This window comes from Chiloscyllium punctatum, chromosome 29, assembly GCF_047496795.1.
Source record: "Chiloscyllium punctatum isolate Juve2018m chromosome 29, sChiPun1.3, whole genome shotgun sequence".
NCBI classification, from domain to species: Eukaryota; Metazoa; Chordata; class Chondrichthyes; order Orectolobiformes; family Hemiscylliidae; genus Chiloscyllium; species Chiloscyllium punctatum.
The window spans coordinates 78,203,266-78,220,494 of record NC_092767.1 but is presented as its reverse complement, the minus strand read 5'-3'; the positions used below and the strand labels follow the sequence as shown (position 1 = coordinate 78,220,494).

General features: G+C 41.0%; 1 protein-coding gene across 1 annotated transcript in view; it reads right to left on the bottom strand.

The window, feature by feature from the left end:
- Positions 1-12,209, bottom strand: part of LOC140454690 (zinc finger protein 541-like) — a 53,878-nt gene extending 41,669 nt beyond the window's left edge. The window contains exons 1-3 of the mRNA XM_072549617.1: positions 11,840-12,209; positions 3,756-3,919; positions 363-693 (exon numbers count right to left, since the gene is read on the bottom strand). Coding sequence (XP_072405718.1) covers positions 363-693; positions 3,756-3,919; positions 11,840-12,209 — 865 coding nt within the window. The remainder of the gene's footprint in view (positions 1-362; positions 694-3,755; positions 3,920-11,839) is intronic.
- Positions 12,210-17,229: the final 5,020 nt, after the last annotated feature.

Genomic DNA, 17,229 nt, shown 5'->3' with positions numbered 1-17,229 from the left:
TTTTACTTTCCAATCAATAGGATTTATTAAACTGAAGTTGAGAACACTGGAAGAATTTCACCTTCATAACCAGGGAGGTCGAGGCCAAATGTAGCTCCTGCTGTTGCTCTACCTAACTTAACACGAATGATTATGGATCTGAACAGCCTAACATGTTATGAGGCAGTCTTATCAAAGAGGCCATCAGGGACGTAAATACAAATTTTAATAAAATCTTATTGGAATTGTAAAAGTGGGATGTTACTAAGTAATTTTGGCTGGGGATTTATTTTAAACCAGCAGGAAAACAAATTTATCCCAGCAGCAAATAGTTATAAGAGAACTGCTGCGCTTTAAATAAAAATGCATGCACATTCAAGTACCTAGCAACACGGGTGGAGAATCTGTGTCCGTGGAGTCACTGGGAATCTTTGGGGAGTCACATCCCTTATCTACAGTATAGAGGGATAGATCTACATTGTCAGCAAATGGATCGCCAGGAATTTCTGCAGTCTCCAGGTTATAATCAAGTTCTATACTTGTCATTCCTGCATAAATAATATCATCAGGGTCTGGGATGAATTCTTGTCTCTGGATATTACTGGCAATGGGCAACTCACTGTCTGATAGCAAAGGCAGATGCATTTCGGTTTGGAGAGAGCTTTCATCGGTGAAACTGTAGCAATCCATAGCTCCTGATTTGGCAATGTCCTTCTGTAGAATTAAACAGCAGGCAACTAATTTTCACAGCATGAATCTGGCAAAAGCATCCTCTTCTTTACTGTGTATTGATGCAGCTTTAATAAAATAGAAATATAAAAAAAGTTTAGAGACAAATTTAATTTACAGCAAGTTGATAGGCCAGTTAGGTGTTATTATACAGAATTAGTTTTCTAGTTTTTCCACAATACCGTTCTATTTAAGTTTTTCCAGGCCATGCATTTTTCTCCAGCAGAAACTACTGCAAAAGATAAGCAGGGAGTTGTTTAATTTTGAAGGGAGGGAAAGGAGGAGAGAGTTGGATGAAACGCCCTCCATTTTCTTTGCTCCTGCCCAAGCAGAGAACCACCATATCTCCCTTCGGCAACCTCCTTTAACAGGTGAAATTAGCAAAAACTGGATGAAGAATTGCAGCTACAACTTCATACCTTGGAATACTGCTGATAAAACCCTAAACTCAAAGTTAAGCAGTCACTAAAATAATGCTATTATGTACTATGAATTGAAATAATCATGATTATGGCTAATCATTTATTGTTTTTATTACTGATTAAAATGCACAAATACGTTATATTTTGACCAAAAAAAAAGGAGTTTGTAACCCATTATATTTCACTTATAGATTTGTGGGTTTTTTTTAGAAAGCAAAGTCCAATACTGAGCTGAAAATGTGTTGCTGGAAAAGCGCAGCAGGTCAGGCAGCATCCAAGGAGCAGGAGAATCGACGTTTCGGACATGAGCCCATCTTCCTGAAGAAGGGCTCATGCCCGAAACGTCAATTCTCCTGCTCCTTGGATGCTGCCTGACCTGCTTCGCTTTTCCAGCAACACATTTTCAGCTCTGATCTCCAGCATCTGCAGTCCTCACTTTCTCCTAAAGTCCAATACTGACCCAACAATGAATTCCTCCTATTGGTTCTGCCTCAAAGGTGCTCAACGAAGGTCAGGGAATGACAGAGAGAGGAGGATTTTAGAAGGATCAATGAAATTTCATCTTTTGTAGAGAGATATGTCCCAAGTTACCTCACATGTATAGACACTGAAATGGTGGGGGTGGGGCTTGAAAGCCTAGTCAACACGATGAATTTTAAAGAGTTCTCATAAATGGAAAACATTATGCAAAAGTTTACAAAAGGAGCTCAGAGAGGGAACCAAGACGACTAACAGACTCTATTAGCAGAAGGAGCAGAAAAAAAAAGCAGAGAAAGGTGAAGTCAAGAGAGTCAATAGAAATTCTTTGTAGTAAAAAGAATGCCCTCTTTCATCTATCCTAGTTAAGAGCAGTACATTTGAGAAAATAAAAACCAAGTAAATCTCAGAGTAGGGAAGTTTTGTGTCTGAGAAATGAATATTTCCCTACGAGAGCAAACAACATTAATAAAGAGAGCAATTACCTGGTTATTATCTCATTGTTCGGTTGTCATTTGCTGCATGCAAGTTGGCTGCCAATTTCTCTAGACTACAGCAGTGACAAGTAGTCAGAATGAAAGCATTTTATATAAATAATTAGTTATATTTTTTAAATATAACTAGTTTTCACAGTTAATGTTTACAAAGAAAGCAGAAGAAATAAACAAGCTTTAAAACAATACACTATCCTGCCTTGCTTACTTAAGAATGTTCTGCTACATGGTTCCTTTAATTTTACAGGCTTTGATTTAGCTATTTTTGCATGCTAAGTGATAATGAACTTACGCTAGAGGGTGCTCTTGCCTTCAATCTATAGCAATAACATGTTCTAATTAACAGATATATTCTTGAAAATCGCTATTTAAATCAAAGCAAGGTTGCCCACTTAATTTAGTGCCATATGCAAAAAAAGATGCGCATTCCCAAATCAAGGTTTTTCAGCCCCAAAACATAGCCTAAATATGAAATGTGTATCACTTACTAGTAATAAACAAACATGTTCATACAATGGAGATTGTGGCAAAAAATATGTAATAGTACATGATCGGCTGTGCTCTGTTTGAATGGCAGAGCAGACTCGATAGGCTGGTTACTGGATTAGTGGTGCTGGAAGAGCACAGCAGTTCAGGCAGCATCCAACAAGCAGCGAAATCGACGTTTCAGGCAAACGTCAAAGGTCAAAGTCCTGATGAAGGGCTTTTGCCCGAAACGTCGATTTCGCTGCTCGTTGGATGCTGCCTGAACTGCTGTGCTCTTCCAGTACCACTAATCCAGTATTTGGTTTTCAGCATCTGCAGTCATTGTTTTTACCTCGATAGGCTGGTTGCCTAATGCTATTTCTACTCCCTATGTTACACAACATAATTCACAAGAACAATTAATAGGCTTAATTAGCAAGATGGACTTTCTTCTGTCTAACTTCTGAAATGTTTAAAGGATGCTTGAATGAATTGTTAAACATTGTGCTCTTCATGGTAAGGACCCCTGCAGCAAGTAATAACACTTTTATTCTCCCTGCTGAATTTTAGAACAAGTCTTCTTTGGAAAGAAGTTTATCTTTGAAAATTTTTAGTTCTCCAATGAGCTCGAAAGCCTCAGACAGGTATTACAGTGTTAGTTGCTTTGTGATTCTTCTTCCTGTTCTTCATTGTCTCTGATCAACCCAATTCTTGCTGAAACAGCATCAGTTTCTCACTGGTCAGGAGGTTCTGGCACATTTTTCAACATTATCTTGGTCCACTTTAGAAAATCCTATCAGAAGTACTCCCTGGAGCGATGGAGTGTAAATCTGCATGTATGTCCAGCAGATACTATGCTGGACCTGGCTCTCCATAGCAGTCACCAACCTGTCCATGCAGGGAGCCAGATACTCACACGCGTGATACAGCACCATTCCAATGGCATGGTTACAGGCCTACAACCTTTGTGTCAGGTTACCCACTGCCCTTGACAAACCTGCCTTCTACTCCTGCATCTGCACGTAATTCTCAATTAAGTCACAAATAGCTGGCACTACAAGGTACTCTCCTGCGTGGGGCTGCGCAGCAGCATTTCTTCTTCGGCCATGTGGAGACCTGACATTGATATGCTCACTCACATGTGCTCCTGACTGCAATCTAGCTAATGTTCCCACCGAAGTGTCAGTACCTGAGCTATTTTGTTTTTTGGGAGGGCGGGGGTAGTGGTAATTGGGGGCATCCTTGCCAGTACATTTCCTGAGACATCTTTACTTTCTTCCTCAGTGGTGGAAGAGGTGATGTCCTGCACAGCTGGCATCTTTACAGCAGAGACCGGGATGATACAGATCATGCCTGAAGAATAAACATAGAAAAAAGTATCGGAAACAGATTGTGGCGTGATAAGAATGTATTCACAATGGCAGCATTGGAAGATGAGCACTGTAATGGTCAAAGATCTCAGTCATCGCTGAAATGGACCAGGCTTCAATTATCACTGGGGATGGGCAATCAAATGCCAACATCCCATCACATGTCTTGGTTCTTTCTGCCCTATTATGGCCCTTTTCCTCCAGGAATGAGAAAGGGAAGATTGCAAGAGATAAAAGTGACTGGCAAACTATTAGTGCTGACGTAAGTCCAGAAAGGTGGGACGGTGTCTTCACGTGAGTGAATAGTTAACACTATGGCCATGCAGGTTTAGGAGGATTGGGTGGCTGAGAGCAAGCAAGATGATGCATGCAATAGTACAGGTCATTCTGCTATATTGTGACAATTGTGTTCCTGTATAATCTCACACTATAGAAAATCATGCTACGGGAAACCAATATAGATATCCAGCTGTAGAAGATCATACTATAGATAACATACAATACCCATTCAACAGAAAGTTCGCCTTAAGCAAACATCACAATTCATCAATTGCATTATAGCCAATCCACACTGATGAAATGCATGTTATAGAAGAACTTGTATGAACAACAAACCATGAATTTTGGTGGGAGGCAAGTGCAGTAGCAGAGAGAAGATGGGGTCACTCACCCTGGCTGAACAACTAAGCTTCTTATTGCTGGAAATTTCTTTGATGGTAGAGACTGCACTGACCCAGGTAGCTTGCTCTGATGAGAACCATGGTGGGAATTTATAGTCACAGCCACTGCTCACAGTATTTCTCTTATAGCTGCTGGACTGAGCAATTTTGTTAATTGTGAATCTTCCAGTCCTTGAACCACAAAATTCAGGATAGATGTATTCAATCAGGATCTGCAATCTAAGAAGAGCAACATGGGCAGATATGTTTTCCCATGGCATACTCATATGGCATTCTCCTCCCTCCAGCAGAGACATATTTGTGCAGATATTTCAGGAGTGTCACATTCCTGTGCTTGATCGTTTCAGATGGCATTAGAACTTGTGCTTTGTATGTAGCAACAAATTAGCGACTTTACCAAGTTCCTCTGAAGTGGGTTCAATATCCAATTCGTCAATGTTAGGCAGGCTCTCAATAGCATCTCAATCTGCTTCACTAGCCACATTCACAATTCAAGATCGTGTTCCACCCATCTCTCTGTCTGTTTATTTTAGTCAGGGATGATCCTTCCTTTGTTTACAGTGCAACATTTTTGGGGATGGATCTGTCATCCTTTTGATCACATCAGTCATGCCATTAGTATTCCTTGTATCATATGGTATCTGGAAATTCTAGTACAATAATAGTCAGTCAGTAATCATTGGCACAGCACCTAACTATCTGTTAGATTTTGCTTTGAACTGCTTTTAGTACATTAATAACTCATCTCTCCTGGATCTCTTTTATAATAAAAAGTGAAAGCAGACATTTAAGGGCATTATTCCAATTTGGTGATACAAAGAAAGTAGTGCCAATACTGGAAAATTGGAAAAAACTAAAATGCTGAAAATACTCCAAAATCTGTGGAGAAAAGAACAAACTTTTCATGTTATGATGCTCTCTCATCAGTGCTGAATATTAAATAACGGCACAGAAGCCGGTATCCCATCACCAAGTCACCCTTTATTTACTAATGCACAGCACACTGAGCTGGTTGGCCACAGCCAGAGTCAGTTTTCCGAATGGAAGCAATTCTAAATCCTCTGTTAATGCAAGGTTTGTGAAGGCTTGTAGCTCAGGTTGAGATTTAGGGTGTAGGTTTGCTCGCTGAGCTATAGGTTTGATATCCAGACGTTTCATTACCTGGCTAGGTAACATCATCACTGGCGACCTCCAAGTGAAGCGAAGCTGTTGTCTCCTGCTTTCTATTTATATCTTTAACCCCAGGAACCCCATCCTGGATAGTGGTGATGTCATTTCCTGTTCGTTTTCTGAGGGGTTGATAGATGGCATCTAGATCGATGTGTTTGTTTATGGCGTTATGGTTAGAGTGCCAGGCCTCTAGGAATTCTCTGGCATGCCTTTGCTTAGCCTGTCCCAGGATAGATGTGTTGTCCCAGTCGAAATGGTGGCTTTTTTCATCCGTGTGTAGGGCTACGAGGGCGAGAGGGTCGTGTCTTTTTGTGGCTAGCTGGTTTTCGTGTATCCTGGTGGCTAACTTTCTTCCTGTTTGTCCTATGTAGTGTTTGTGGCAATCCTTACATGGGATTTTGTAGATGACGTTGGTTTTGTCCATGGGATGTACTGGGTCTTTTAAGTTTGTTAGTTTTTGTTTGAGAGTGTGGGTGATTTGTGTGCTACTAGGATTCCGAGGGGTCTTTGATGTATGGTAAGGTGGTTAGGGTTTCTGGCTGTGTTTGGTCTGCTTGTCATGGTTTGTTCTTGAGGAATCTGCACACTGTATTTTTTGAGTATCTGTTCTTCTTGAATACGTTGTTTTGCGTAGTTCGTCTGTGGTGGCTCGTTGGAATAGTGTTCTGAAACAGCTTCGTTTGTGTGTGTTGGCATGGTTGCTGGTGTAGTTAAGTATTTGGTCAGTGTTTGTCAGTTTTCGGTATACGCAACAACTCACAGGCTAAAGTTCACCAAGGAGGAAGAAACCGACAACAAACTCACATTCCTGGATGTCACTGTCAAAAGGACAATGGAGAACTACAAACCTGCGTATACAGAAAACCGACAAACACTGACCAAATACTTAACTACACCAGCAACCATGCCAACACACACAAACGAAGCTGTATCAGAACACTATTCCAACGAGCCACCACACACTGCAGCACAGACGAACTACGCAAAACAACGTATTCAAGAAGAACGGATACTCAAAAAAATACAGTGCGCAGATTCCTCAAGAACAAACCACGACAAGCAGACCAGACACAGCCAGAAACCCTAACCGCCTTACCATACATCAAAGAAGTTTCAGAAATGACAGCCAGACTACTAAGACCCCTCGGAATTCTAGTAGCACACGAACCCACCAACACTCTCAAACAAAAACTAACAAACTTAAAAGACCCAGTACATCCCATGGACAAAACCAACGTCGTCTACAAAATCCCATGCAAGGACTGCCACAAACACTACATAGGACAAACAGGAAGAAAGTTAGCCACCAGGATACACGAACACCAGCTAGCCACAAAAAGACACGACCCTCTCTCCCTCGTAGCCCTACACACAGATGAAAAAAGCCACCATTTCGACTGGGACAACACATCTATCCTGGGACAGGCTAAGCAAAGGCATGCCAGAGAATTCCTAGAGGCCTGGTACTCCAACCACAACGCCATATACAAACACATCGATCTAGATGCCATCTATCAACCCCTCAGAAAACGAACAGGAAATGACATCACCACTATCCAGGATGGGGTTCCTGGGGTTAAAGATATAAATAGAAAGCAGGAGACAACAGCTTCGCTTCACTTGGAGGTCACTACTGATGTTGTTACCTAGCCAGGTAATGAAACGTCTGGATATCAAACCTACAGCTCAGCAAGCAAACCTACACCCTCAATCCTCTTTTAATATTAGTCTGCTAGTGCCTCCTGATTGGGATTGCTAATCTGGGCCAATCAAGGACCTAGTTGTTAACGAGATCCACCTGGCTCCAATCACTACGGAATGTTGTCTCCATTATAGTGATGAAAGCCTTAAACCTGTTAGCAAATTCCAGCTTTGCTTCTCCTATTTTGACAGTATGGTATTAATAAATGATGTCTCAAAATTATGTTCCCTTTTACATGTAAATGTTGGAGTGAATCTGTTCAGTCAAATTGCAGAATTGGCAATATGGCTGAAGTTAATAGGAGAATGGTCTTTCAGCATTGAATGAAACAGCTGCAAAGATTGCATTCGAAGTCTCTGGTACCAAGAGTAATCTTTATCATACAGCTGTGGTATCTTTGTTAAGAATGCTGTTCAAAGTAACATTTGGTGAAGATCTGGTTCAGTTGGTACCAATGTCCTGATCTTGGATGGCTTCAGGGCACCTGTAGCATGAATTGTTCTAAAAGGCCTTATTGGCTACACGAACCTCATGGCAGTACTAATGATCAAATAGTATCAGACAACATTTATTGATCTTTCTTAAGCCATACAAATTTCAATACAGGAGGACTATGCCTCATAGTCAACATTCACTCATGTTTATTGTATTTACTTGATTTGAAACTTTTTTATTTTGCAGCACCTGTGGGATCAGGACTATGCCAATTGATCAAATATTCTGGATAATCAAGAGGTACGCATAACTGCTGACCAAGCAAAATTTCAAGACATCAACACATCCCCTAAGATCAATATAAAACACAATGCAATTGTGGGGTTATTTACATCACAGATATACTTTATTTACAACATAAATACTCTGATATCACAGTAGATTGCAGCATTTGAGGTTTATCATTTTTGCAGTTTGTCAAGTGTGCCGGTTGAAACAAAGTTTGCTGTTAATATGTTCGGACTTAGCACTTCTGTTCATAGCAGTGTCAAGCAGGTTGTAGAACTTAACAGTAAAGCCTACACACTACTCATGCATTTTCTCTGAACTCCTTCCCAGCCAGATGAATAGGACCCACTTTCAGTGAACTTATTTTCTTGTAGGAAAGCGGTCAACATTTAGCCTACAGGTGTTATTGATCACTGGATGTTACCCATTACTTTTATGAACGTTGAATGTTCCAATCGCAGAGTAAGTATCTTCTTTCTTTCTCTTCATCTTGTCTACCTGGTGCAAAGGATTTACTCTGATGATTGAGGATAAACTTAATATTTTAAATCACCCTACCAAGAGATGGATGGACTATGGCAGGTCAGCGTTTACTATTTGGAGCGGTCTGACTGGAGGTGACATTGTGTGTCTAGCTACAGCTTATGGACTTCATGTGGAGATCAAAGATGGACCCGGTCCGAAGGGACACCATGTACAAAGATCTGGACGAAGAGATAAAAATCACATCCAAAGCTACCCTCACCCTGATGGCTGCCTTTGTGTATGGCTGCAGCAAGCTGTGCATAGATTTCCAGTACGCAAACACCAAGTGTCACTACCTGAGGTTCTACCTGCCCCTGGTGTTGCGAAGGATGGGCCTGGCCTCGCTGCCAGGGAACATTCCAAGTAGTTGGACCATTTCGTATCACCTGTCCCTCCTGGAGAAATTTGTGAAGAAAAACACCTTTGACCACAAGTCCATCAGGAAGCGGTCAGCAGTGTCCTTGGAAACCCTTCGAGAAAAGGAGAGGGCAGATCCTGTTGAGCAGTTCCCTGGGCAGACTGTCAAAGTCATTTGGCAGAATGCCTCATCGCCAGAACTTTCAAACAAGCACCATGACATGGCTTGGCTGGTGGTGAGAATGGCTCTGCCTCGGAGATTCTTTATGCATGCCTGGACTCTCTGTGCCACTGCGCATTGCCCTCGAAGTAGCTGTGGAGAGGACAAGACTGTCACACACCTTCTTCTGGAATACACCTATGCAAAGGAAGTCTGGAGAGGAACACAGTGGCATTTGTCGAGGTTCATCCCGAGCGGCTCGGCGACAGGGGACTCCGTGCTCTATGGTCTGTTCCCCAGGACGCACACGGAGACAAACATCAACTGTGCCTGGAGGGTCATCAACTCTGTAAAAGACGCTCTTTGGTCTGCCCAAAACTTGCTGGTCTTCCAGCTGAAGGGGCTGACCCAGACTCAGTGTTACAGACTGGCACATTCCAAGGTCCAGGACTACGTGCGGAGGGATGCACTAAATCTTGCAGCTACCAAGTCGCAGTGGGGAAAGACCACTGTGTAAGGCACTTCAGTCAAAGAATAACGGGGGCCCATTCAGTAATTAGGCTCCGCTGACATGTCAGCTAAATGCCAAGAGGCTAAATGGTTAATATACGGAATTGTAAATACCAAGGACTCAAGTCTGTTCTCTGAATGTAAAAACATGTGAAGTATGCATCTGAATGGCATCATCAACTGTACCAACAACTCGAGATTAGGTACCCTTGATTTCTATGAATAAAGTATATTTTTGAAATTAAAAAAAGACTGCAGTCATCACCACCTTCTAATGGGCAATGAGAGATGGGTATAAATGCTGGCTAGCCAGCATTACCCACATTCCAAAAGTGAATTAAAAAAAGACCAGTGAGTGGTCAAACAAATACTTGGTACCTCTGAGTCAGCAGGTGGCATCTATTTTCTATCAGTTAAGTGGAGTTTAATCACCCATGACTGTCACCACTTGAAAAGCTGGAGTGTCTACTCCAGGTTGCATGTCTGAGCAAAATTTATGGGGACTTTTCAGCCTCCACAAATGTTATGGTCCTGTTCTTAACCTTTCTGGTTGGATCTAAAAGGAACATTAGACTTTGTTAGGCATCAGCTTGGTTGTAGGAGTTGCTGTAGAGTTAATATATTTAGATACTACAGTCTTTGAACTCAACTCACAATTTTCTGTCTGAGTTTCTTTCTTCATCCTTCAACTTTACGATGCACCATAAGGCGGTGGACACATACATCAGTGAAGTCCAAATGCCTTGTGGATTTATCGCCCTAATCCTAACCTAATTAAGAAGAAACAGAGACTATTTTTCTTGTAGAAAGCTCTATTTCTTAAGTAGACTTTATTGAAAAATTCTCCAATGGTTAAAATTTATTAATTTTGAAATAGCATTGAATCCATCATTATACTATCTTAAAGTTATTCAGTTAATCATTTGACATCAGGTGATGATATGAAGATATTCCAAGAAATCAACATATTGACAGCTTTGGAAAGTGTAAGTGTGATACACATAAGAGTATGTGTAGGTTTCTGATAACTAATAAAAGGTATTTAACAGGACACGAGTAGCTTTTCCCTGAATTTACTACATGTTTATTGAGCAGAGGAATATAGCATAACAGATTTAATTTATAATTTACTCCTATAATATTTTGTCTTATTTTCACTAGCATACATTGCTCAGGTAAAAGTTAACAGGGTGCAGATCATTTAGTCGTTTATTTTACCAATCCTGATCTACAAGTGCTAATAATAACAACCCAGTATTCTCAAAAGAAAATCAGTGACTAAACACAGGTGTGGCTTCAGCTACACCTTTTACTAAAGTTCTAATTTCAGTAGAAATCAACTATATCTGCCATCCAGATAAATGTATTCCATTCATAAATGTTTGAAATAAATTATCATTAATAAAAGGGACTGAAGCACCTGCACCAATTAACAAAGGATACACTATGCTTTTCCGTTTACCAATCTTACAAAACATTACAAATGTCTATTACTAATTTTTACATTTAGAATCATCATCAGCAGTCCCTCACAGCCGAGGATTATTCTGCAGGTTCTGTTAACCTCGGGGCAGGTGGTAGTCACATGAAGGGGTGGGTAAGGTATTGGTTTGGTAGCACACTCCTTTCAATGTTTTCACCTGGCTTCCATTATTTCCCGATGGCAAGTCTCAAAGTGCTTGGCACCTTCCAAAGTGTTCCTCCTCCACTCAGGACAACCTTGGGTCAGTGATTCCCAGGTGTCTAGGAATGCCACACTTCACCAGTGACACCTTGAGGGTATCATTGAAGCGCTTCCTCGGTCTACCTGGGGATCACCTGCCGTTTCAAAGCTGGGAGTATAGCACTTACTTGGGGAGTCTTATGTCAGTCATGCAGATGATGATGTGTCCAACCCATTTGCAGTCAATCAAGGGTGGTCAGTGCCTCAATGCTGGGAATGTTTTTTGACCTGGTCAAGGACACTGGTGTTGTTGCGTCTTTCTTCCCAGCATTTGCAGGATCTTGCACGGGCAGCATTGGTGGTGCTGCTCTGGTGCTTTGAGGTGTCTGCTGTAGACACAATCTGCGTTTTACAGCAACATAGGCTGGCAGGAACCACCATAGCTATTTTTGCCATGAGCTTGGGGTCAGACCTGATGTTGTTGTTCTCAAACACCCTTTTCCTCAGGTGGCTGAAGGCTGCAATAGCACACTGGAGGCAATGCTGGAGTTCTTCAATAGCTGCTTTAGCCAACAGGACACTTCCAAGGTATTGGAAGTGGTCAACATTCTCTAAGGCCTGCTCATAGGCCTTGAAGATCAGGGATTTACTCCATAATGCCATGTCAGGTTGAAGAAGGATTCTAGTCTTGTGGATTTGCAGGGTCAGGCGCATGCTCGACACCTGCGTAAAGGTGCTGACGATGGTCTGAAGTACATCCTCAGACTGCGCATACACAAGCATCATCTACATATTGCAGCTCGATGACACTGTTTGGGGTGATTCTGGTTTTGACTTGAAGGCAGCAGAGGTTGAACAACTTCACACAGGTTCTGTAATTTGGCTCCCCTCCAGTAGGGAACTTGTTGAAGGTGAGATGAAGCATTGCACTGAAGCAGATCAAGAACATTGCTTCAACAATGACACAGCCCTGCTCGACACCGGTCTGAGCTGGGAATGGGTCTGTAGTGAAGCCATTTCTCATTACTATGGCTTCCATGTTGTCATGGATCAGGCGAAGGATGGTGAAAAATTTTGTGATGCAACCAAGGTGAAGAAGGATGCTCCATAATACTTCCCAACTGACAGTGTCAAAGGCCTTTGTAAGGTCAAAGAAGGCCAAGTACAGGGATAGGTTCTTCCCTCTGCATTTCTCCTGCAGTTGTCACAGTGAAAATCACATCTGGTATGTCCCTTTGTGGCTGAAAGCCACATTGCGACTCTGGGAGGAGTTCCTCAACCACAGGGAGCAACTGTTGAGGAGGACCTCGGTGATGACTTTCCCAACAGCAGGGAGATTACCCTGTAGTTACCACAGTTGGACGTTTTTAGAATCACGGAATGGTCTGTTCAATGGTCATAATCCCTATTACAATTGTTCCTCCAATCTTCTAGCTCTCACCCTGTACACTTGAGCTACCATTGGTGCCATGAACCTGGTTCTGGGTGCACTCGCCAAAGAAACCATCACTCTCACTGGTATACAGAAATGAAACTGGTTACCGAATGAGATGCACATGAAAGGTTTCCTGTAATATCTCTTGTTCCTATTTGCGTGTATACCAGTCAGCTGAAGGGTGGCCACCTCTAAAAAAAAAGTACTACTCAAAATTCGTTCTCATGGATTCACCATTGCGACTCTAGCTGCTAACACTTCCTGCAGCATCCTAGAGTTCATAAATGGAACAGGTATGCATTCTACAAAACTGAGCTGCCCTGCCATCCCTTTGTTTTGCGACCAATAACTACACTTTTTCATTCAGCTTCTCCCAGTTTACTCTGCTTTGCCAAGGTACTGGTTGTTACCCATTTCCAGTTTCTGTCAGTCACCCACTCTTCTGTCATCTCCAGATGAGCTGTTTAGGTCTCTAGCCTCTCCATGCTCTCATTAGTTCTTAACTCTTCTTTTCTCCTTCTTCCTGACAGTATCATGTCTAACACTCATCTCACTATGTCCTCTCCCTCCACACAACAGAATTTATTTTTGGCTACTTCCTTTAATATTCCACAATTTCTACTGACTACCTGATATACTGGTTCCATATCTTGTTCTTTCTTGACACCTGCACATCAATCGGAGCTTCCACACCTCATAAGTATCCAGTCAGTCCCCTCTTCATGTTGGCCAAGTTTCTGCACAATGTAACAAGGTCAGTCTCATAAGTATCTTCCAGATTCTACCTTTCAATTTTGGTGATGGTGATTTTCAGACACACACACACACACACACACACACTCTTACAATATTCCAACCACAGGTAAACTATTAATTAATTCCCGTACTTCAATCTTCTGCAACACCTACCCCAGGTATTTGGATGGACTCACTTTCCCGATAATCTTCTTCCCTAGTTTCAAACAGATAGTCCAGATTTAGTGATCAATTGATCTTCATATTTCTGTCCTGCAGTCATTTTCTCCAGATGTTATATGGTGGAGATGAAAACGTGGTAATGTCAACTGCAATCACTGATTAAGATACTTCCTTTCTCATTTACTTGGTGAGGGCATCCATGACGATCAAGGGGCTCAATGTCAATCCTTGGTAAAATTCAACTTTGACTTTCAAATGTTGGCTGCTATGCTAACTTTTATGTGTCAACTAAACTTTTAGAAATGGAACTCTAGAACTATACCACTTTCAATCCATTTTTTTATAAGTCCTATTTGCTTTAAAAGCTTAGATCCTTACCTTAGTCCTTAACTCTCTAGCAAATTTTAGTTCCCTCACATTTTGCAGTTCCTTCCTCTCTGCACTGACTTGGACATCACTTCCAAATTCTTCCTACATTCCATCTGACCACAACCTGCTCTGTTGCTGTATCTTTACTACTTCACCCTTGATCAGCTCCCACTCCTCCTGATTTAATAATAATAATTCTTTAGTGAGAAATGCAATTAGCTACATCAGGATTCCTAATTAGCGACATATTCAAAAATGTCAATTACAAATGTTTTAACCCTTGGTTGGACTAGTTACTAATTCAACCATAGTATCCCCAAAACAGAAGATACAGAGTTTGAGCCTCACTCCAGATATTCTTGGTGATTGAAGCCAAGACCTCAGATTCAAGCTTAAAATTCACATCAGTAGCATGTGCGATTCCTTCAATCATACCAGCTATGAGAGCCTGTAAAGTCTCTTGTAGCACAGAACCAACTATTAAGATGGTTACAGGAATAGGAAAGAGGGATGGGGAGAAAGAGGGAGAGAGACGGAAAATATTCCTCTGCTTCACACTATCCATGGGAAAAATAAGAACGTATGAAACTAGCCATCACTTTGCTGGATATATCTTAATCTGCAACTGTAGTGTGTTGAGACCCACCTGCAAAGATAGTGCATTTAAATGAATGAAAATGAGCTGCCCTTTCAGTACAACATAATGTCAGCTGTACTTGTTATCTGGACTTGCAATGTATAGGGTGCTATTATTGGTATATCAGGACCCCACACTTGGCTCCAATTTGACTTATTTCTGACATCTATCCATGCTGGAAGTATATTCAGAAAAAGCAGGCATTTTGGTTTGATCACTCAAAGGAAATCGTTACACTAATGCACATTTCTTGTTCCTAAAGATGTTTTAAGCTTATCTTTCAGATGTGCTTATATATGTAGAATACGAAAATGAAATAAAACCTTTTTCGATTTTAAAAACAGTTTGCAATATAGCTTCCTTAAATAGCAATGACCATTAACTGTTTTCAAGATACGTCAGTTCTGTTATAACGCGTGTTTGTTCAATGTGATTGAAGAATTTAGACTGCTATTTGTAGCACACGAACTTTCCTTACCTGTGTCGGCTATAACACAGCTCCACCCCCATTATTTTCTTATAACTCAACACTGCATGAGAACGGAACTATCGAGCTATATTAGAATTTACTGTAGACAATCTTATGGATATAACTTTTTTCTCCAGTCCAAATTCTTCCTTTAGTCTTCATGAATCAGCTGCTACTGAGAAACCATACCTAACTTCTAGAAATGCAGCTTTGAACCAGCTATCAAGAAATGCATAAGCAATTTTTCAAAAACTCAAGAGCCAGGAACACAAAATATCACTTGAGGAAAAAAGGTGTAAATATTCAAGCTACTGGTCATGCATCCTGGGTAAAAAATTAGTGGTTTCCTCCTGTCAACATAGATTGAATTGTTTATGCTATTAAGTGCTGGAGAAAGCACAAGAATTATTAATCTGTGGTCCACATAAATATCACTATGGTTAGATGTGCAGTAGTTAAAATTAAAAATAATTATTATATTATAAACACAGTGTAGATTATGGCACTTTAAAAAGTAGAGCTGTAACTAGAGCATAAATTAATGGCTATAATTATCAACTTCCAACAAGTGAAATGGTTAACAACAGTAATACAAAACCTCAAATTCTCAACTAAACATAGCAGAACCATTAGCAAAACTAGTGTTCAATAATATTCTCACTACTTAGAAAATGTGTGCATTCTAGAAGGCAGACATAATTCAATAAATTGTTTGACATCATCTTCTTCACGTATGATTTTCACTCAGTTTTGTATAAGCATTAACAATTCTACTGCATTAACATCAGTCAGACACAATCCACTTGTGCTTCATTCCAGGAAAATGTATACATGATCTAAACATCATTAGTTTTGCCATTTGAAGCTTGTCACTTGGCAGAACATTCCAAAGTGAATTTCAAACCCAGACTGTTCCAACAGTAGTGAACTATGCCATGCACTAGTTTAAAAAAAAAATCATTGGGTATGTGTGTCACTGAACAACATAGCATTTATCACCTATCCCTAGTTACCATTGAGATGGTGAGCTGCCTTCTTGAACTGTTGCAGTCCATGTGCTGTAGGTAGACCACATCCTCCAGTCAGTCAGCTCCAACTCATCAATGTTGACCTGCTGTGGTTCACCACCTGCTTGATTGGGTATTCTAGGATTCTGATTCAACAATACTGAAGGAACAACAATTTATTTCCAATTTGGGATGGTGAGTGGCTTGGAAGGTAACTTGCATGTGGTGTTCTGCTGCCCTTGTCCTTCTACAGAGAAATGTTTGTTGGTTTAAAAGATGGCAAAGGAATCTTGGTAATTTTTTGGTGTTCTAGATGGTACGCATTGTTGCTGCTGCTGAGTATCAGTGGAAAAGGGAATGGATGTTTGTGGACGTGATGGCAAACAAGTGGGCTGCTTTATCCGATGGTGTTGCTGGAACATCATTCTCCCAGGCAAATGGTAAGTTTTCCATCACACTCCCAACTTGTGCATTGTACAGGAAGGAGAGGTTTTGATGAGTCAGGAATGCGTTACTCACTGCACAATTCCAAGCCTCTGATCTGCTTTTGTAACCACAGTACTTACATAGTTAGTCCAGTTCAGTTTCTGGTAACCATCAGGATGTTGATAATGGGGGATTGTGCGATGGTGATGCCACTGAATTTCAAAGGTCAATGGTTATATACTCTTTTCTTAGAGATGGTCATAATCTGGCATATGTGGAGCAAATGTTACTTGGCATTTTTCACACCAAACCTGGACATTGTCCAAGTGTTTCTGCATTTGGACCATGGACTGTTCAGTACAACCTGTTTTGCTCTAAAGCAGTAGTTGCATTCTCATGTGACGTCATGTTATAGAAAATTGTGCAACAGTAATAACAGGGGCTACGGGAAAAACAGAGTTGGGGCAAACCACCAAATGTATCAGTAAAAATTAAAACAAAGCAGTACTAGTTAGCCAACAGAAACAACAGCACAGTCTAAG